General features: G+C 42.5%; 1 protein-coding gene and 1 long non-coding RNA gene across 3 annotated transcripts in view; one reads left to right on the forward strand and one right to left on the reverse strand.

The window, feature by feature from the left end:
- VMP1 (vacuole membrane protein 1) overlaps positions 1 to 24032 on the forward strand; it is a 166708-nt gene that overhangs the window by 132459 nt on the left and 10217 nt on the right. Inside the window, exon 11 of the mRNA XM_077296195.1 lies at positions 9046 to 9107. Within this exon, the coding sequence (XP_077152310.1) occupies positions 9046 to 9107 (62 nt within the window). The remainder of the gene's footprint in view (positions 1 to 9045; positions 9108 to 24032) is intronic.
- LOC143816157 (uncharacterized) overlaps positions 17075 to 24032 on the reverse strand; it is a 79040-nt gene continuing 72082 nt past the window's right edge. For both annotated transcript variants that reach the window (XR_013223894.1, XR_013223893.1), the window contains exon 4: positions 17075 to 17321. This is a non-coding gene — a long non-coding RNA (uncharacterized LOC143816157). The remainder of the gene's footprint in view (positions 17322 to 24032) is intronic.

Below are 24032 nucleotides of genomic sequence, written 5' to 3' on the forward strand. Positions count from 1 at the left end.
ATTGGTGTTTCCACATGGACTTTGCCACATTTCTAAAGTTTCCAACAGAAAGAAAGGGTGCGGGGGGAACATCTGCCTCCCAAATCCACTATAAGTCTATGTTCCCATGATGAGTTTTTGGAGAGTTTTTTTATGCTGCATATATCTTAAAAAATACAAGTAACCTATTTTACTTAATGGGTGCAGAAATGGTGCTGAAAACCTGCAACATCAGAATGGTTGTCGAGGGAGTCTAATTTTGGACAGAAAAGGGAGTAATTATAGTAAAAATCTCCAGCAGGCTCTCAAACTAAACTGGCATAGAAAACCACCCATCTTAATTAACCCCTCCCCCCAGAAGAAGGGATAGCATCACACCCGGGCCCTGGAGACTAGATGGGCCCAAAAGGTCCCTTTACCCCATATAGAAATCTCAGTGTTCTGGCTTCTATTTTCATCAGTGTTTGTTTAGTGTGTAAGTTTATACCATCAGAGTTGTAGTAGTGATTTTCTTGTATGAGTAAATAAATGACAAAGCTTCTCCTACATTGCAATGTTAAAAGCAGACAGCAGACAGGTAGCAATGTGTGCGGTTACTGATTTGTCCACATGTGGGTAATTTTGATCTGTGACTCAAATCAATAATGGACATAGTCCTGTTATTTTTGCAGAACGCATGGTCCGCAAAAAACAAGGACATGTGAACAGCCACATAGACTAATAATAGTTATGTGCTCTAGCTATGAAAATCACAGAACACGTATGACCACATTTTTTTTGAAACGTGCGTCAAATTCTTGTTGAAAATGTACATTTACACTTGCAATAGTGGTTTTGTTGGCTGTGCTGCAAAATAAAATAACAGTTGCAGCCTAAGTGTCAGTAGGTATCGCTTAGATAGTGTTTGTATGATTGATTTATATTAATAAATCTTATCTATTATCTATCTATCTATAGATCTATCTATCATCTATAGCTCTAGCTATCTACTGTCTATAGATCTATCCATCTATAGTCCAAAAAAACTAAAGCAGCAGTCCAATAGAAAAAAATAAATGTGATTTATTGGCCTATGTGCGACGTTTCAGTCCAAGATGTGGACGTCTCTCAAGGATTGAGAAAGGTCCACATCTTGGACCGAAATGTTGCACATAGGCCAATAAATCACATGTATTTTTTTCTATTGGACTGCTGCTTTAGTTTTTTTGGACTATAGCATGAGGTTTGGTACATACCTGGGAGGATTTTTTGCACCCTTTGTTTTCTTTTGGAGCTGCTTTTTGTTTTCTTTTTCTATCCATCTATCTATTATCTATAGATCTATCTATTATCTATATAGATCTATATCTCTATCCATCTATCTATATATCTATCTATTATCTATAGATCTATCTATTATCTATCTATAGATCTATATTATCTATCTATAGATCTATCTATCTCTATCCATCTATCTATATATCTATCTATCCATCTATCTATTATCTATAGATCTATCTACAGATCTATATCTCTATCTATCTATCTATATATCTATCTCATATCTATCTATCCATCTATCTATTATCTATAGATCTATCTATTATCTATCTATAGATCTATCTATCTCTATCCATCTATCTATATATCTATCTCATATCTATCTATCCATCTATCTATTATCTATAGATCTATCTACCCATCTATCTATTATCTATAGATCTATCTATTATCTATCTATAGATCTATATACCTATCCATCTATCTATATATCTATCTCATATCTATCTATCCATCTATCTATTATCTATAGATCTATCTATTATCTATAGATCTATCCATCTATTATCTATAGATCTATCTATCCATCTATCTATTATCTATAGATCTATTATCTTTCTATAGATCTATCAATCTATCCATCTATCTATTATCTATAGATCTGTCTATCTATAGATCTATCTATCTATTATCTATCTATCTACGTTCAGATAGATATGTCTCTAATACAAGAATATACAAATTTTGTCTTGTCGTACAATTAATAGGACTTCCCCCAGGTTCTTTAGATCCTGCAGTGATCTGTCCCCTGTATTAGGCAGACATTGAGATACATTACCCTTAACCCCTTTCCTCCCCAGTCCATTTTCATTATTGCGTTTTCATTTTTTGCACTCCTTTTTTAATTAGTCATAATTTTTTTGCTTTGAGTCTGACATACATAAGTGTTTTTTGTTTTTTTTGCGAGACAGGTTGTAGTTTTTAATGTCACAATTCATTTTACCATGTAACTTAAAGGAAAATTACCCCAAAAAATCCAGGCGCGGTGAAATTCCACCGTGGTAATTTTTTAATTTCATTTTTACAGTGTTAATTTTGCAGTTAAAATAACCTTGTAAACATGATTTTAGGTCAGTACGATTACGGATATACCACCCTTGTGGTTTTTTTTAAATATTTTATTGGCATATAAAAGTCAGAATTTTGTAAAAATAAAAAAAAATTGGTTTGTGTCGTCATTTACCGAGACCTGTAACTTTTTTTAATATTACCATCATGATGCATGATCCGAAACTGAAATTCTCTCTAATCCCTGTCTTTTATCTCTTAATTGCTGAGGGCTGTGTTATCCACTGTTTTAAATCTAAAGAAGGGATGCTAAAAATACATTGCAAAGAATGTTTTTTTTTTGTTTTGTTTTTTTAAACATCAAGTAAATAATTCCCTCAAACACAGTTTTAATTACAGAGTCCTGTATAAGTGGGGAAAAAACATAATAGGTATGTAATGACCCTTAAATTAAAATGAGCACATTATTGTTCCATAAGAACTAAAGATAGATATGCACACGTTTGTGTGTATATATACGGTACATGTATGTTAGTGAGTGGCAAAAAGAATTTACAAGTTTGAGGAAACCACAAAATCGTAACATTCAAGTGTGTTATTGTGGATATTTCATTACAATTGGTATTTCATCATTAGTTAGTATTAATTTGTATGTGTGTATGTATGATGTACAAAAGGATATAAATTCCGAAAAAAGGAAAAAAGAAGTAGCACTCATATATATAAATATAAATATAAATATATATATATATATATATATATATATATATATATATTACAGCGCTCAAAAAAAAAAATAAAGGGAACACTAAAATCCCACATCCTAGATATCCGTGAATTACATTTTCCAGCTGTAAATCTTTATTCATCACATAGTGGAATGTGTTGAGAACAATAAAACATAAAAGTGAAGTTAGAGGCTGATCCAACTTCAGTGGAAATGCCTCAAGACAAGGAAATGATGCTCAGTAGTGTGTGTGGCCTCCATGTGCCTGTATGATCTCCCTACAACACCTGGGCATGCTCCTGATGAGGCAGCAGATGGTCTCCTGAGGGATCTCCTCCCAGACCTGGACTAAAGCATCCGCCAACTCCTGACAGTCTGTGGTGCAACGTGACGTTGGTGGATGGTGCGAGACAGGATATCCCAGATGTGTACAATCGGATTCAGGTCTGGTGAACGGGCGGGCCAGTCCATAGCTTCAATGCCTTCATCTTGCAGGAACTGTTGACACACTCCAGCCACATGAGGTTGGGCATTTTCCTGCATTAGGAGGAACCCAGGGCCAACCGCACCAGCATATGGTCTCACAAGGGGTCTGAGGATCTCATCTCGGTACCTAATGGCAATCGAGCTACTTCTGGCGAGCACATGGAGGGCTGTGCGGCCCTCCAAAGAAATACCACCCCACACCATTACTGACCCACTGCCAAATCGGTCATGCTGAAGGATGTTGCAGGCAGCAGATCGCTCTCCACGACATCTCCAGAATCTGTCAAGTGTGCTCAGTGTGAACCTGCTTTCATCTGTGAATTTGCCAATCCTGGTGTTCCGTGGCAAATGCCAAGAGTCCTGCACGGTGTTGGGCTTTGAGCACAACCCCCATCTGTGGACGTCAGGCACTCAGACCATCCTCATGGAGTCGGTTTCTAACCGTTTGTGCGGACACATTCACATTTGTGGCCTGCTGGAGGTCATTTTGCAGGGCTCTGGCAGTGCTCCTCCTGTTACTCCTTGCACAAAGGCTGAGGTAGCGGTCCTGCTGCTGGGTTGTTGTCCTCCTACGCCACTCCCCCTCCACGTCTCCTGGTGTACTAGCCTGTCTCCTGGTAGCACCTCCAGCCTCTGGACACTACACTGACAGACACAGCAAACCTTCTTACCACAGCTCGCATTGATGTGCCATCCTGGATGAGCTGCACTACCTGAGCCACTTGTGTGGGTTGTAGAGTCCGTCTCATGCTACCACGAGTGTGAAAACACAACCAACATTCAAAAGTGACCAAAACATTAGCCAGAAAGCATTGGTACTGAGATGTGGTCTGTGGTCCCCACCTGCAGAACCACTCCTTTATTGAGTGTGTCTTGATAATTGCCAATAATTTCCATCTGTTGTCTATTCCATTTGCACAACAAACAGCTTGTAAAGTTGGTTGTCAAACAGTGTTGCTTCCTAAGTGGACAGTTTGATTTCACAGAAGTTTGATTTACTTGGAGTTATATTCTGTTACATCAAGAAAAATGGTGCACAGTGACCACATAAAGAGTATAATCCTTAGATTCACGTTTTTTATTAATGAAATACAAAAAATCACAAATTGTTTAAAAACAGAACTACTGAACACCACTCATCAAAGGACTAAATGTGACCAGCACAACATCAATGCCTTTAGTGAAGATAGAAACAACAGTAATTATTTCATGACCTCTCAAATAACAAAATCACAAATGTCATCATCAATATGGGCAGTATAAGGCTGTCAGTGCAGCTCTCTTAAACATAGCAGTCTTAAATTCAGTGCAAATAAAGTGCATAGTGCATGCCGTCATGTCCACAACAGACCGTTAAAGTGCATAATCAAGCTATAATAACGAGGTATGATATACTTACAAAATGTAAATAGGCAGTGTGCTGGTGACAAGTGGTCCCTGTCGCCACAACGCAGGTTTCGTCAAGACTTCCTCAGGAGGCGTGATATACTTGGAGTTATATTCTGTTGTTTAAGGGTTCCCTTTATTTATTTGAAGAGTGTATATGTGTATATATATATATATATATATATATATATATATATATATATTATATATATATATACACACACACATACGGTGTGCGTGTGTATATATATATATATATATATATATATATATACATACATACATATATATATATATATATATATATATATATATATATATATATATATATATATATATATATATATATATATATATATAGTCATGGCCAAAAGTATTCACACTCCTGCAATTCTGTCAGATAATACTCAGTTTCTTCCTGAAAATGATTGCAAACACAAATTCTTTGGTATTATTATCTTCATTTAATTTGTCTTAAATGAAAAAACACAAAAAGAATTGTTCTAAAGCCAAATTGGATATAATTCCACACCAAACACAAAAATGGGGGTGGACAAAAGTATTGGCACTGTTCGAAAAATCATGTGATGCTTCTCTAATTTGTGTAATTAACAGCACCTGTAACTTACCTGTGGCACCTAACAGGTGTTGGCAATAACTAAAGGTACCGTTACACTTAACGATTTACCAACGATCACGACCAGCGATACGACCTGGCCGTGATCGTTGGTAAGTCGTTGTGTGGTCGCTGGAGAGCTGTCACACAGACAGCTCTCCAGCGACCAACGATGCCGAAGTCCCCGGGTAACCAGGGTAAACATCGGGTTACTAAGCGCAGAGCCGCGCTTAGTAACCCGATGTTTACCCTGGTTACCATTGTAAATGTAAAAAAAAAAACCCACTACATACTTACATTCCGCTGTCTGTCCACGTCCCTCGCCGTCAGCTTCCCGCACTGACTGTGAGAGCCGGCCCTAAAGCACAGCACAGCGGTGACGTCACCGCTGTGCACTGCTTTTACTTTACGGCCGGCGCTCACAGTCAGTGCGGGAAGCTGACGGCGAGGGACGTGGACAGACAGCGGAATGTAAGTATGTAGTGTTTTTTATTTGTTACATTTACATTGGTAACCAGGGTAAACATCGGGTTACTAAGCGCGGCCCTGCGCTTAGTAACCCGATATGTACCCTGGTTACCAGTGAAGACATCGCTGGATCAGTGTCACACACACACCGATCCAGCGATGACAGCGGGTGATCAGCGACCAAAAAAAAATCCTGATCATTCGCAGCGACCAACGATCTCCCAGCAGGGGCCTGATCGTTGGTCGCTGTCACGCATAACGATTTCGTTAACGATATCGTTGCTACGTCACAAAAAGCAACGATATCGTTAACGAAATCGTTATGTGTGGCGGTACCTTAAATCACACTTGCAGCCAGTTGACATGGATTAATGTTGACTCAACCTCTGTCCTGTGTCCTTGCTTGTACCACATTGAGCATGGAGAAAAGAAAGAAGACCAAAGAACTGTCTGAGGACTTGAAAAACCAAATTGTGAGGAAGCATGAGCAATCTCAAGGCTACAAGTCCATCTCCAAAGACCTGAATGTTCCTGTGTCTACCGTGCGCAGTGTCATCAAGAAGTTTAAAGCCCATGGCACTGTGGCTAACCTTCCAAGATGTGGATGGAAAAGAAAAATTGACAAGAGATTTCAACACAAGATTGTGCGGATGTTGGATAAAGAACCTCGACTAACATCCAAACAAGTTCAAGCTGCCCTGCAGTCCGAGGGTACAACAGTGTCAACCCTTACTATCCGTCGGCGTCTGAATGAAAAGGGACTGCATGGTAGGAGACCCAGGAAAACCCCACTTCTTACCCTGAGACATAAAAAAGCCAGGCTGGAGTTTGCCAAAATTTACCTGAAAAAGCCCAAAACGTTTTGGAAGAATGTTCTCTGGTCAGATGAGACAAAAGTAGAGCTTTTTGGGCAAAGGCATCAACATAGAGTTTACAGGAGAAAAAAAGAGGCATTCAAGGAAAAGAACACGGTCCCTACAGTCAAACATGGCGGAGGTTCCCTGATGTTTTGGGGTGGCTTTGCTGCCTCTGGCACTGGACTGCTTGACCGTGTGCATGGCATTATGAAGTCTGAATACTACCAACAAATTTTGCAGCATAATGTAGGGCCCAGTGTGAGAAAGCTGGGTCTCCCTCAGAGGTCATGGGTCTTCCAGCAGGACAAAGACCCAAAACACACTTCAAAAAGCACTAGAAAATAGTTTGAGAGAAAGCACTGGAGACTTCTAAGGTGGCCAGCAATGAGTCCAGACCTGAATCCCATAGAACACCTGTGGAGAGATCTAAAAATGGCAGTTTGGAGAAGGCACCCTTCAAATATCAGGGACCTGGAGCAGTTTGCCAAAGAAGAATGGTCTAAAATTCCAGCAGGGCATTGTAAGAAACTCATTGATGGTTACCGGAAGTGGTTGGTCGCAGTTATTTTGGCTAAAGGTTGTGCAACCAAGTATTAGGCTGAGGGTGCCAATACTTTTGTCTGGCCCATTTTTGGAGTTTTGTGTGAAATGATCAATGTTTTGCTTTTTGCTTCATTCTCTTTTGTGTTTTTTCATTTAAAACAAATTAAATGATGATAATAACAACAAAGAATTTGTGTTTGCAATCATTTTCAGGAAGAAACTGAGTATTATCTGACAGAATTGCAGGGGTGTCAATACTTTTGGCCATGACTGTGTGTGTGTGTGTGTGTGTGTGTGTGTGTGTGTGTGTATGTGTGTGTATGTGTGTGTGTGTGTGTATATATATATATATATATGTGTGTGTATATATATATATATATGTGTGTATATATATATATATGTGTGTGTATATATATATATATATATATATACATATATATATATGTATATATATATATATATATATATATGTGTATATATATATATATATATATATATATATGTGTATATATATATATATATATATATATATATATATATGTTTCTTATTAGCAAAGTTTCTGATCAAAGAAAAGTCCAAAAAAGGAGGCAGCACATGCAAAATAGGAAAGAGTAATGAAAAAGTAAGGATGCTTTCTTAACCAACACCAACCACGTTTCAGCTCTCACAGTAGACCGTTTCTCAAACATATAAAGACTCTACCCCCAAAAACAGAATTAAGAGTGATCAAAAAGTCATATATCTACTCCGAAATGGTGCCAAGGAAAACCACAAACTTTTAACTTTAATTCTACTATAGTAGTCATGACCTGTAGAATGCAGTTATGTCATTAATGCTACACCATGAGCGCTGTAAAAACATTTACGGTAATAAATACAAATCTAGGCAATAGTGGTATTGATGTACAAGATTTGCTGTCTTTTTTGGGTGGTTCGGGTGAAAAATTACATCAGATTATATGTACCCTAAACAAGCAACGTGTATTTTTGTTAATCTAATTAAACTTGACTATAACAATGAATCATGGCTGTCAGTGATGTAATGTCAATGGCTTTATTGGCTTACATACTAGACCTTTGTTAGGCACCCTTCTGCCTTAGCAGAAAGTACGGTGGTCGCAGAGTGCCCTACTCCCCGAAGCATAGTATTATGGCCCCAGAATGACATTTTAGGTGCTTATGGTGCATTGGGCTGGACTGCGGAGTCTCTGTCCCCAAACAGGAACATTTATGGACCTCTCCACCCAATAAAGTCATGATGCGCTTCTTCTGGTTGGCACATTGCGTTTATTTGTATTACGAAGAAATGGTCAGTACATCATTACACACTGAAATGTTCACCAACATCACTTATCTTCCATTGTTAATAAATATTTTTGTTAAAAGTAAAAACCATTTCTCAAACACTTGTACCGGATTCACCTTTTTTAGTCAGGCACATCTTGTGATTTGTGGCTCTGGTGACTACTACAAATCCCGTTTGTCCTCTATTTTACAAGGTTATTCCTCTGATGTAATCAGTGTACCTTATATATATATTGTGCCTTACATTCTCTAATAGAGATGGAATATTTGGCTTCATCTGAATACATTCTGTTTTCCCAGTTCTTCCATTGTTTCCCTGAATTGACTGAGTTCTTTCCTCCCTTTGCAGAAGCTCTTTGTCATCATCACTTTCAGTAAGCACATTGTGGAGCAGATCGTGTCTTTAATCGGGTGAGTAATTGAGTATTAATTAACCCTTACATGGGAAAAGAGGAAAGAAGGTTAGCAGCCTTCTCGTGAAGACGTTATCATTTTCCTGTTTATGGGATTAGAATTATTCACAAGAACTGCTATCATTTCCTCTCCAAAACCTTCCAAAGATGTAAAATCAATTATTGCACATAGTGTGCTCACCAACCATAGTATAATATAGTTGTAAGCTTGTCATGAGATACTACGTTTCATGATAAATTTCCTAAATCTTCCTTTACTTAAATGAACCATATTGGTGCGTTAGCTAAAAGTTGGAAATTGTTTAGAAAGGGTTTTATATACACACACTGCAATTCAGTAATCAGTTACTGGCCATTGCTTGACCAGCACTAGATTCACAACAACAAAATATATATTCATGTTATGACACTCACATTATTGCAGTTGGTTCCATTTCTGTGCTATCCAAGTGAAATAACAAAGTGTTCTAGAGCTATCTATTGATAGTCTAGATCAGGGGTGGGCAATTAATTTTCCCCGAGGAGCCATATGAGAGACAGTGACTGTTGTGGCGGGCTGAACCAATAGGATGAAATGAATTCTACTCAATAATAATATCAATATATTATCATTATTATATTATTGATAATTATATTAATAATAATTGTATCACTTAATATTGAGCAGAATTAAGTATGCTGACATCCTCCTATATATCGTTTGAAACAGAGTACAGCCCCTTCTGTATATCGTATGAGCCCCCCAACAGCCCCTTACATGCAGCATATGAGCCCCACACAGCCTCCCCCATATGTCATGAGCCCTACACAGCCTCCCTATATACAGCATGAGCCCTACACAGCCTCCCCATGTACAGCATGAGCCATACACAGCCTCCCCATGTACAGCATGAGCCATACACAGCCTCCCCATGTACAGCATGAGCCATACACAGCCCCCCCATGTACAGCATGAGCCATACACAGCCTCCCCATGTACAGCATGAGCCCTACACAGCCTCCCCATATACAGCATGAGCCCCACACAGCCTCCCCATATACAGCATGAGCCCTACACAGCATCCCCATATACAGCATGAGCCCCACACAGCCTCCCCATATACAGCATGAGCCCTACACAGCATCCCCCATATACAGCATGAGCCCCACACATCCTCCCCATATACAGCATGAGCCCCACACATCCTCCCCATATACAGCATGAGCCCCACACAGCCTCCCCATGTACAGCATGAGCCCTACACAGCCTCCCCATGTACAGCATGAGCCCTACACAGCCTCCCCATGTACAGCATGAGCCCTACACAGCCTCCCCATATACAGCATGAGCCCCACACAGCCTCCCCATATACAGCAGGAGCCCTACACAGCATCCCCATATACAGCATGAGCCCCACACATCCTCCCCATATACAGCATGAGCCCCACACATCCTCCCCATATACAGCATGAGCCCCACACAGCCTCCCCCATGTACAGCATGAGCCCCACACAGCCTCCCCATATACAGCATGAGCCCCACACAGCCTCCCCATATAGAGCATGAGCCATACACAGCCTCCCCATGTACAGCATGAGCCCTACACAGCCTCCCCATGTACAGCATGAGCCCTACACAGCCTCCCCATATACAGCATGAGCCCTACACAGCCTCCCCATATACAGCATGAGCTCCACACAGCCTCCCCTTGTACAGCATGAGCCCCACACAGCCTCCCCATGTACAGCATGAGCCCCACACAGCCTCCCCATGTACAGCATGAGCCCTACACAGCCTCTCCATATACAGCATAAGCCTCACACAGCCTCCCCATATACAGCATGAGCCCTACACAGCCTTCCCATATACAGCAAGAGCCTCACACAGCCCCACCGTACACAGCATAAGCCCCACACAAGCCTCCCCATATACAGCATGAGCCCTACACAGCCTCCTCATATACAGCATGAGCCCTACACAGCATCTCCATATACAGCATGAGCCCCACACATCCTCCCCATATACAGCATGAGCCTTACACAGCATCCCCATATACAGCATGAGCCCCACACATCCTCCCCATATACAGCATGAGCCCCACACAGCCTCTACGTATAAAGCATGAGCCCACACAGCCTCCCCATATACAGCATGAGCCCCACACATCCTCCCCATATACAGCATGAGCCCCACACAGCCTCTACGTATAAAGCATGAGCCCCACACAGCCTCCGCATATACAGCATGAGCCCCACACAGCCTCCCCATATACAGCATGAGCCCCACACAGCCTCCCCATATACAGCATGAGCCCCACACAGCCTCCCCCATATACAGCATGAGCCCCACACAGCCTCCTCTTATACAACATGAGCCCCACACAGCCTCCCAATGTACAGCATGAGCCCCACACAGCCTCCCAATTTACAGCATGAGCCCCACACATCCTCCCCATATACAGCATGAGCCCCACACAGCTTCCCCATATACAGCATGAGCCCCACACAGCCTCCCAGTTTACAGCATGAGCCCCACACAGCCTCCCAGTTTACAGCATGAGCCCCACACATCCTCCCCATATACAGCATGAGCCCCACACAGCTTCCCCATATACACTGCATGAGCCCCACACAGCCTCCCCATATACAGCATGAGCCCCACACAGCCTCTATGTATACAGCATGAGCCCCACACAGCCTCTACGTATACAGCATGAGCCCCACACAGCCTCTACGTATACAGCATTTAGCCCCACACAGCATCCCTGTATACTGCATGAGTCCCACACATCCTCCCTATATATATTCTTGATGAGCCCGACACAGCCTCCCTGTATACTGTATGAGTCCCACACAGCCTCCCTATACCCTGCATGAGTACCACACAACCTTTCTATATATCCTGCATGAGCCCCACACAACGTCCCTATATACAGCATGAGCCCCCACAGCCTCCCCATATACAGCATGAGCCCCACACAGCCTCCTCTTATACAACATGAGCCCCACACAGCCTCCCAATTCACAGCATGAGCCCCACACAGCCTCCCCACATACAGCATGAACCCCACACATCCTCCCCATATACAGCATGAGCCCCACACAGCCTCCCCATATACAGCATGAGCCCCACACAGCCTCCCCATATACAGCATGAGCCCCACACAGCCTCTATGTATACAGCATGAGCCCCGCACAGCCTCTACGTCTACAGCATGAGCCCCACACAGCCTCTACGTATACAGCATTTAGCCCCACACAGCATCCCTGTATACTGCTTGAGTCCCACACATCCTCCCTATATATATTCTTGATGAGCCCGACACAGCCTCCCTGTATACTGTATGAGTCCCACACAGCCTCCCTATACCCTGCATGAGTACCACACAACCTTTCTATATATCCTGCATGAGCCCCACACAACGTCCCTATATACAGCATGAGCCCCCACAGCCTCCCCATATACAGCATGAGCCCCACACAGCCTCCTCTTATACAACATGAGCCCCACACAGCCTCCCAATTTACAGCATGAGCCCCACACAGCCTCCCAATTTACAGCATGAGCCCCACACAGCCTCCCAATTTACAGCATGAGCCCTACACAGCCTCCCCACATACAGCATGAACCCCACATATCCTCCCCATATACAGCATGAGCCACACACATCCTCCCTGTTTATACTTTGAGGCCCCTATAGCCTCCCCATATCCTGGTTGAGTCCCCCTTATCCTGGTTGAGTCCCCCATATCCTCCCCATGTCCTGGATGAGGACCCCATATCCTGGATGATTCCTTCACAGCCTCCCCATGTCCTGGATGAGGCCCCCATATCCTCCCCATGTCGTGGGTGAGCCACCCATAGCCTCCGCATGTCCTGAATTAGGCCCCTATAGCCTCCCCATGTGCAGCATGACACCCCCATAGCCTCCTCATGTCCACCCAAACATCCCATACACATAAAAAAAAAACAAAAAAAAAAACCACGTCTGGTGCGCTGACTCTCCGTCAGCTGTTTCACAGGCTGATTGGTGGAGGAAGTGGCTGGAGGCCCCTCCTCCACCAGTGAAGTCAGCGCAGATGGAGACAGCAGGCGGGCATAGTGCAGCCCATGGCCTCTGTTGTCCAGCCCCTCGACTGTCTCAGTCTGTGGGCCGGACTGAGACATCCAGAGGGCCGGATGTGGGCCGCACTTTTCCCATGTATAGTCTAGATAGATTGTTCAATCTGTACAGTTGGTGCTGTGGAATCAAGGTCTATATTGGTCAAACGTTTGTATGCTAGAAGAACACTTTTTTGGCAAAAACTTTTCATATTCATGTCTATTAATCCTTAGAGATACATTTTGGGCTCTCTACATATCATCTGTACATATGCCAGTGTAGCTCTTTGAAAGACAAGTCCAGCGATACCTTATCATGGTCAGTCTGTTCCTCCGTTACTGAGAAATCAGTGTTTGACTTTATATGCAAATGAGCCTGGCCTGAAGCTAGATCTGAAGCCTCTGTCACTCCAGCTCTATTCCCCACCTAGCAACATCACCTGTTGCTTAACTGATGCCACTTAGCAGGAAGAGGCAGCAATGGGCAGGTAATAGAAAAGGAGTGACAGAGGCTTCAGATCTACGTTCAGCCTCCTTTGCATATAAATTCAAGCACTGATTTCTGAGTCATGGAGGAACGGACTGGCTGTGTAAAGGTGTTGCTGGACTTGTCTTTAAAAGAGCTACATTCGCATATAAATCATGCTGACAGATTCCCTTTTAAAAGGGTTGTCCGGGTTTATGACAAGTCTGCAGTCATTCTGTGACTGTACTCTTGTGAATTCTCACATCGCTTGCAGCACTAGCTGTGAGGATTCTCCGGTGCCGGCGGTAAGACCGAGGGGTTATGTAACCACAAGTCTTGAGTATGAATCCTCCCAGCCACATTCTGACTAGACATGCGCACCCTTGCTCTTTTCACTTTTATGATACAATATGGCCCCAATTAATGAAGACTGACATTTTATACTCAAGTCTCAATGAATGGAGCGCTGGCATAAGATGCTCCATATATAATAAGAGGCATGTGTCTTCTAAGGAATTTAGCCCATGTTTGAATTCTATTGCGCCAACCCTCGGAAACGTAGACCAAGCAGAGGCTGGTGTACATTTGTCGTAATTTACTCCACTTTTGTGGTGTAAATTATTATTAATTGGACACTCACTTTTCAAAGTGGAGCTGGCCGACTGGTTTAAAAACCGCCAAATTTGCAAATTGAGACACTTCGAGCTGTTTTACGCCTTAATTCTGGTGAAACATGCTTGATAAATTGGCCCCTGGGTGAATATCACATACACACAATAAAGTTAAGGTCATTTTTACGTGCAGCCTTGATTTCCACATGGGCAATCACATGTGCCGATGTAGTAACTTCTGGAGGAACTGAAAATAATACATGGAAATGATAGCTACGTGAATCTTTTTAATGTGATGAAATAAAACTGGTTGTTTATATGGGGACAATATATATTTTGTACCGTGTTAGCAGTAGATAGAGAAATATTTAGATGTGATGTGATGAGCGAGTGTACTCGTTGCTCGGGTTTTCTCCAGCACGCTCGGGTGGTCTCCGAGTATTTGTTAGTGTTCGGAGATTTAGTTTTCATCGCAGCAGCTGAATGATTTGCGACTACTAGACAGCTTGATTGCATGTGGGGATTCCCTAGCAACCAGGCAACCACCACATGTACTCAGCCTGTCTAGTAGCTGTAAATCATTCAGCTGCCGCAATGAAAACTAAATCTCTGAACACTAACAAATACTCGGAGGTCACCCGAACAACGAGTACACTCGCTCATCACTAGTTGATACCTTTTAATGGCTGACTGAAAAGATGGTAACAAATAGCAGCGTTCATAGTACTCAGGTGTCTTCATCAGGCATAGAATAACACAAAATCTGAAGAATCACATATTTATACACAACCGGACATAGAATAGTGCTGGAAATACGACCAGTGACGTGAAGCTGCTATTTCCTACCATCCTTTGAGTTAGCCATTATAGACATCAACAACTGAGGACTCTCTTTAGATGGAACAGTCTGAGCTTTTTCTGACTCTGATGTCTTCTTTGGCACACATTGATTGAGAATAGGTGGTAAAACATAGCCAGAAAATGTGTTCAATGTACTGACAAATACAGCACTTTGTGTGTTATGTGGTTTACATATCTTAGGCTACGTTCACATTTGCGTTGTGCGCCGCAGCGTCGGCGGCACAACGCAAACAAAAATGCAACAAAACGCTGCGTTTTGCGACGCATGCGTCCTTTTTGGCCGAAAGTTGGACGCAAAAAAAATGCAACTTGCTGCGTTTGCTGCGCCCAACGCTTGCGGCCAAAAAAACGCATGCGTCGCAAAACGCAGCACAACGCATGTCCATGCACCCCCATGTTAAATATAGGGGCGCATGACGCATGCAGCGACGCTGCGGCGCCCGACGCTAATGTGAACGTAGACTTAAAGGGAACCTGTCAGTGGAAGCGCTATTAACCTGCAGGTATGGGGTTCCTCCACAGATTAATAGCATTATTATGCTACCCGGCGCCCACACTTAGCTGAACGCTATGGGAAGAAAATGAACTTTATTTCCCCCCGGGTTCAGTCATGGGGGCGGTGCAGGTTCGGCTGACTGACACCGGCTCTGCATTGGGACCAGCCGCCAGTCAGGGTTGGGGACATGGCCAGAGCCACCGCTACAGAGCCTAGACTGAACCTGCACCACCCCCAGGACTGAAACCGTAACACTGCCAAGGGGGATAAAATTGATTTTCTTTCAGCTAATTTCAGGTGCCAGGCAGGTAAGTAACACTGTTAAACTGCAGATTAACCCCATAGTTGTAGGTTATTAGCATCTTTCTGGTGACAGGTTCCCTTTAAAGATTCTAGTCAGATCCTATTGATCTTAAAGGGGATTTCCAGTATCCTCAGAAAATTTGCAAAAAAGAATTGGTATAAAATAAAGAAACCTATACCCACCAATGAATCTACTGTCACTCTGGTGGTCCCTACCAGTCTCTGCCTACTCCTTTCAGAAATAAAATGCCTGTCACACGTACTTGTCTGCCAATGGGTGGTCTCGGCAATCACATGCAGCCTTTGCAGCCATGCAGTGGTCACGTGCATCTGGTCAGCACGTCATTGCTGCAGGAAGTATAAAGAGACTGCCCGGACCACCAGAACAGTGGGAGATTAAAGGGCTGGATATAAACTACTACTTTAGTTTTTTACAATTTTTTCCTTATGGGCAGTTTTCTTAAAAATAATTTGATCTCTATAATCCCTAACGAGTTTTTTTTTTTTTAATTGCTACTTTAGGAAGAATATTTTAATTGAAGGGATACATTTTTATTGAGCAAGTCCCCTTTAAATCCTGGGCAGGCTCACCCTTTTCAATTATCAAACCCTTTCACAGTACATGCCAAGAATGTATTTCTAATCCAGTATATTTCCTGGCCACTCCTTTTTATCACATTGCTGTACAGGGTGACACTCACGCACAGTCACTGTGTTGCACAATTGCATGAATGAGAGAGTTTTCCACCCACACAGCACTGATCTTTGCTCTGTAAGATATGCTCTATTCATTGGGCATGGTATTGAGTGACGCTAGTGTCAGCCGCTCGGCTTTGGAGAAATGCAATTCACTCCCTGCAAATTTGGAATCCTGCCAGAAGTCATTACTATTTTGCTTCACTTTATTTCTAGCATTGGCCTAAAATATCAAGTGTCTACTCACCAGGGTATTTTTTTATCCTATAATACCCCAATATTTCACACTGGAATAAAGCAATATAGTCAGTGAATTCTGCCTGATGTGTAAAAACATTGCACACAGTTGGCTATAAGGCTAGAATAATGAACTGTACGAAATAAGAGATACATAACAGCAGAAAAGGAACAAAGAATTCAGTTCTTGAATGCGTGGGGTTCAGTGCACAGTATTTTATTGAATTTATTGGGTTCACAAAAAAAAAAGTACAAATAGATATTTACTCTATATGCAATGCAAATCATGGCTCACTGGTTTGTACCAGTATCTTGCAACACAGGCATCATAAACTCACATCTATTTATGGACTTCTTTCCGGTGCTCATGGCCAAAATTGGTGCATATGTACGTATCCAAGATAGTGAGAGCTGGTGTGAATCCATGTATTGCACTGTGTTCTATTGTGGCACTATAAAAGCTGTGAAAAGGAAAAAAAAGGAAGATGAGAAGTCGTATTGTAACAATTATGGACCAGATTTATCTATGCTTTTATACCAGAATTTTGGCGTAAAAAGATTTGAAAACTCAAGGCTCCGTTAAAATTTTGCGACTTTTGGTGTTCTCATAACAAAGCAGGTGTGTTTGGGTGTCATTTTCATGGGGGCGAGGTAACCACCGCTCCTCATTTTCATGGGGGTGTGGTAACCACCACTAATCATTTTCATGGGGGGGGGGTGGTAACCACCACTAATCATTTTCATGGGGGGCGTGGTAACCACCACTTGCCATTTTCATGGGGGCGTGGTAACCACCAATAATCATTTTCATGGGGGGCGTGGTAACCACCACTAATCAGTTTCATGGGGGTTTGGTAACCACCGCTCGTCATTTTCATGGGGGTTTGGTAACCACCGCTCGTCATTTTCATGGGGGTTTGGTAACCACCGCTTGTCATTTTCATGGGGGTGTGGTAACCACCGCTCATCATTTTCATGGGGGGCGTGGTAACCACCACTAATCATTTTCAGGGGGGGCGTGGTAACCACTGCTCTTCATTTTCATGAGGGGTGTGGTAACTACCACTCGTCATTTTCATGGGGGTGTGGTAACCACCGCTTGTCATTTTCATGGGGGGGTGGTAACCACCACTAATCTTTTTCATGGGGGTGTGGTAACCACCGCTCGTCATTTTCATGGGAGGCGTGCGGTGGCATTTGCTAAGCCACAGCAGGACTGGAATAAGATTTGTGGCGAGGTGCACACCACTCGTCGGACGCCATTCATTAAAAGGCATGCGTCTCGTAATGCATTGGGAAACATTGCACCACACCCCGTCCCCTCATCAACACCTTGATGAATCAGTTCCTATGTTTTTATTGCTTGTTATGAAAAATATGGACTGCATTTTTGCCACAATTTTCTGAAGTAGCCACAAAGACATTGCTTTTTCTGCAAAAATGTAGGGAATTCTGTGAAGAAAATGCAGTGCTGCTACATCACAGCTTTAATGTGTGAACACGACCTAAGCATGTTCCTGAGGAACGGTGGAAGCAGCTGTGACCCCTACATCTTCACGGTTACTTAACAATCTCAGTCTTCACATGAATCAGAAGGTGGAATGACATGAGGCCGAAGTGACAAGGCAATATGTTCCTCATAGTCAGCTGTTGCATTTTGTCTCGGAACATTCCACTGGACCGCGCCCTTTCGTGCTGCACATGAATTTCAAGATGTTACTGATCCATAATAATTACATGGCACCAATTTATAAAATTAAAAACCTTTCGCTGCCGCTGATTGGCGGCACAGGGACACGTGACACCCCCTGCTGGATGTTGATGCCAGCTGACCCGCCAGTAACTTGTGGAGAAGCGGAGCCCGGTTGGGAGGTGGTTAAACATTTTTACATTTTTCCTTAAACAAACATAGGCCCATTAACGATAACTTAGAAAGAAGTGGTCAACCCCTTTAATTTCAGTCCTTGATTGCTGATGTGACGGGAGCTCTGTTAACAAACGCCCGGTCCATATGGACAGGATGTGGACATAGATCCCTATGGACATCTATACTGCATACATGGACAAGCAGACAGTGTTTGGCTTAGCTGATGCTTCGTTCTGAAAACTGATTTACTTTCTTTATGTCTCCTTTATGGTATTTTTATACATGTTAAAAGCAAAATATTTGCATATGAGAAAAGTATCTCTCTATGTTGGGAATATAAAGAGATGAAGGAAAAGTCAATAAATAAGTTTGTTTGTGGAGTAGGAAATCTTTATTATTGTTCCTGAACATAATTGCTATTGCTCTGCGTTTTCTTAGAGCTTTGGCTTTTTGTTGCTGACTTATGTGGGCATGAATTTGCCCATTGTGCCCTGATGACATCAGCAAAGCCAGACAGACCAGTGTAGCTTACCTCTCTGGTTACTGGAAAGAAAGCCAAAATTATAACTGGAAAGGGGATCAGAACTGCCCAAGAAGTGGTAAAATAAATGCAGCAACGTCATGTGAACAAATAGCTGGTAGCCATTCCAGGATCTGTCATAGCTGCTGGAATAGAATGTTTTCTGTTTGATTTCAATGTACCTTTTGGTAGCACCTTCCAGAAAATAATCTCTGTCTTTTACTTATTTTCCCGGGAAGCGTGTGTGCTCTTTTATTGAGAAATCACAGTGGCTAATAATGTAATTTATGAGCTTTCATGCTGTTCTCACAGCTGAAGTACGTCAGCCACATATTATGGTAATAACACTGCGTAGTATTTGTGCTAGGCTGGTTGCTTTATCCCTATTCCCCAACAGTCATTTTCATGGCATAGTTAATATAATGATAATAAAGCCCTGGGTTTACTGACAAATATTTTTTTAGTGCTAAGTGAGAAATTCTAGAATCAGCCGATTGGTCCTTTAAAGGGGTTTTGCAAGAAAAAAAAATAAAATATATAAGAAATTCAATGAAATTTCATGATAGATTCCTGAATACTTTTAATCAGCAAATCACAATCAATTTATCTAGGAAGGTACTCACTATAGAATTAAAAAGGCAGCCGTTTTGCTACACTGGCAGAAACCTGTCCTATGTCAGTAGGACTGTGAGCATATGCAGTAAGAAGCTGGGTCCTCTCCTTCATGTTCTTCTAATATTGGAGATACCAGGAGTAGTGTGGTAAGAAGAGGCTGCTCACACTGCTGTCCTGCCTGTTTTTCTGATATAATACTGGTGATGGCAGAGTTTAAAGAGAATAAGAGGCTGCTTACATTTCTGTCCACCCTGTGTTTCTGATCAAATACCGGTACTGGAGATGCAAATGTTGCTTAGGTAAGAAGTGGCTGCTCACACTGCTGTCCACCCTGTCTATCTGATCTACTACAGGAGATATCATAGTGCTGAATTTAGAAGAGGTTGGTCACTTCTCTTCACCATATCTTTCTAATGTAATACTGTAGATACCATGATTGGTGAGGTAAGAGACTGCTCACACTGCTGTCCACCCTGTCTATCTGATCTACTACATGAGATATCATAATGCTGAATTAGGAAGAGGCTGATCACACTGCTCTCCACCCTGTCTATCTGATCTACTACAGGAGATATCATAGTGCTGAATTTAGAAGAGGTTGGTCACTTCTCTTCATATCTTTCTAATGTAATACTGTAGATACCATGATTGGTGTGGTAAGAAGAGACTGCTCACACTGCTGTCCAACCTGTCTATTTGATCTAATACAGAAGATATCATAGTGCTGAATTAGGAAGATGAAGATGCTGGTCACACTGCTCTTCACCATGTCTTTCTGATGTAATACTAGAGATACCATGATTGGTGAAGTAAGAAAAGACTGCTAACACTGCTGTCCACCCTGTCATTCTAATCTAATCATGGAGATACCATGAGTTCTGAGAAAAGGAGGCTGCTCACATTGCTGTGTGCACTACATGGTATAGGTATATCCAAGCCACATCAGCTGAACTTCCTACTGCACATACTCACTGGCACCTGCTTTCTGTCAGTGTAACAAGATGGCGTCCATTTTAATTCTATAGAGATTACCTCCCTAGAAAAAACAATTGATAGGTTGCGCAGGCCAGGTGACTTGAACTGCACATCATCAGAAAGACATCCCATGATGTGTGGTTCAAGTCACCTGACCTACCAAACCTATCACAATTTGCCGCAGTCCTGTGGCTGATTGAATGAGGTTATCACTAGAGATGAGCGAATATGTTCGGGCCCCTCCTTATTCAGTGAGACATAGCGCTTACCGAATAAGCTGCAGAGGGAACCTGGCTACCTGGAGCGCTCCGGCTGATTAGCTGGAGCGCTCCAGGTAGCGGGTTCCCTCTGCAGCTTATTCGGTAAGCGCTATGTCTCACCTAATAAGGAGGGGCCCGAACATATTCGCTCATCTCTAGTTATCTCTTCCAATGCAGCTGTCTGAACTGGACCCAGTATGATTTCTTTTTGGAATCCAACCTAGAGGTAACAAGCATATTTTAGCTTTTTAGAGGCTACATTGCATAGGTTATTATTTTTAATTGGGTCACATTACAACCCAAGACCTATAGTTATTTTTACATAAAATCAAAACCAGTCAGATTTTTGGTCTCAAGTCACACAAGACTTTGTGCCTGTAGATTTTAATGTAATTTGTGTGGCACTTGCAAATCACATGCAAACTGTTAGCAGTTTGGCTCTTTTTTTTCTCCTAATTTCTAATAATCCCTTTTTCAAGTTATGCCTGGACATCAAAGCATTTCACCAGGACAAAGTTGATTTTCATGGCAATGGCATCTCTGTCAGACTGAATTTCTATGCACCAATATCTCACTACCTATTACATTGTAAAGGCTTTAAAGTGTTATCCGGTCCAAATCGAAAAGTCTGCAGTTGCCTTGTGCTGCGGGGATTCACTGGTTTCAGACCTGGGACCGAAGGGTATGCACGAGTTATACCTACTCCCGGACAGCGGGCACAGCCTCACTGCATACACTTGTATTGAGCGAGGCCGTGCGACGGGTACTGACGCGACCGGCTAGTGGGTGTGGCTGACTAGAGGGCGTGGCCTCGCTCCAAGCAAGTGTATGGAGAGAGGCCATGTCCACTTTCCGGGTATTTATAACTCATACATAACCTCCAGTCCTGGCTCAGACAGCGGTGAATCTCTGCAGCGCACAGTGCGTGTGCTGGGGGGGATTCTGCAAACTTATCGATATGGACCAGACAAATCCTTTAAAGGGAACCTGTTACCCCCAAAATCGAAGGTGAGCTAAGCCCACCGACATCAGGGGCTTATCTACAGCATTCTGGAATGCTGTAGATAAGCCCCCGATGTATCCTGAAAGATGAGAAAAAGAGATTAGATTATACTCACCCAGGGGTGGTCCTGCTGCGGTCCGGTCCGATGGTTGTCGCGGTCCGGGGCCTCCCATCTTCTTACGATGACATCCTCTTGTTGCATTCACGACGCGGCTCCGGCGCAGGCGTACTTTGTCCTCTTGAGGGCAGAGCAAAGTACCGCAGTGCGCAGGCGCCGGGCCTCTCTTCTTCCCGACTCCCATCGGACCAGAACAGAACCGGGACCGCCCCTGGGTGAGTATAATCTAACTTGTTTTTCTTACCTTTCAGGTGACATCGGGGGGCTTATCTACAGCATTCCAGAATGCTGTAGATAAGCCCCTGATGCCGGTGGGCTTAGCTCACCTTTGATTTTGGGGGTGACAGGTTCCCTTTAAATGTGCTATTTATAGTGTAAACCTGAAGAACGTCATGTATGTACATATATAAGGCATCACGTGCTGCATGCCTTGTTTGTGGATATAGGATTACGTTCCATTTCCTTCGGATATAGTTTCGTCCTTATGATCAGGTGACATGTACAGTCAATAACACACCTGGTGCTAAACGTCAGTAACGCCACTATATGGCAAGGCCATCTTCAAAGGAGAACACCCCTTCCTTATAAACTTCTATACAATGATTTGTAAATTACATGTTCGTATGGTTTTATGAGATTTTGAAGGTTATGTGGAGTATTTCCTTGAGGTGCAACTTTAAAAATGTCACGCAGATTATACATCTAGAGTCTATAAATGGAACAAAACACAAGCTTCAGTTTATTTAGTTGTTTCCTCTTTGAAAACAACGAGAATAAGATTTTCCACTTTTGTCTGACATCAGAAATCGATAGAGCATGAAATGTGTACTGTGCAGTCAGTGCTTCATGTCATACCTGTGTATTCAGCCGCTACTTTTACCTGCAATCTCCTGACTCATAAAGCTCTTCAGGCCACACTTTGAAGAGCCGAAAAGTCGCACATACATAAAAGAATAATTAGGAACCCCCACATTTTATTTTTTTCACGTCTGACGTTCTGCCATTTTTGAAGTATGTTAATGGATGATACTGGGTCAGTACCCGGAAGCTTGCACTCTGTTGTTATATGGTTACTATAACAGCTGGGACTGTAGAATAGCCTTATTTTAGGTACCTCCATGCTATGGTCACTGTGAACAGGAAGGTTCTTTGAGCATGTTGTGAACATTTCCCTTTTTTTCTTCTTCTGTCTTTCCCCTCTTGATAAATAGTAAGTGAATTGGTTTCCTGGTAGCTTTCTCTTGTTGAGCAACTCCTATAAGTAGAGGTGCGCATCTGCAGGCATCCATGTGACAAACTGTTCATTTAGATGGAAATGCTATTCAATAGCCTATTTTGTGGTAATATTCTCTGGCCGATTCTGCCAGCTTATTTAATCATCACCCTGCATGGATCTCAACAATTAAAACACGTTCTCAAGATTAGAGAGTGTGAATGTGAGCTGTCTCAAAGCCAGAAGCACCTGGGGCTCGAGTTTCTCTCCAGGGTATTTCGACCTCGTTTGGTGAGTCAGGCTATTGAAGTCTGAGGTCCATTCTGAGTCATTCATGATGGCATCCTGCTATTGGTGCAGCCTCAAGGAAATTGTTGGTAAAATAACATGAGAATCTTTATCAGAGCAGGAAATGACAAGTCATTAAAATACTAACCGTTGGTGCTTTTGAGATCACTACTTGGAAAGGAAAAGAAAAAAAAAACAGTTCCAAAGTTCACATAGATTGCATGATAAATGAGTATCATCATCTCCTTCATAGTCATTTGTTCAGTTTCTGATCATGTTCTGTTTCATGAAATAGATCTTTTTTTAACATTTT

The sequence above is a fragment of the Ranitomeya variabilis genome, chromosome 3 (genome assembly GCF_051348905.1).
Source record: "Ranitomeya variabilis isolate aRanVar5 chromosome 3, aRanVar5.hap1, whole genome shotgun sequence".
In the NCBI taxonomy this organism is placed as follows: Eukaryota; Metazoa; Chordata; class Amphibia; order Anura; family Dendrobatidae; genus Ranitomeya; species Ranitomeya variabilis.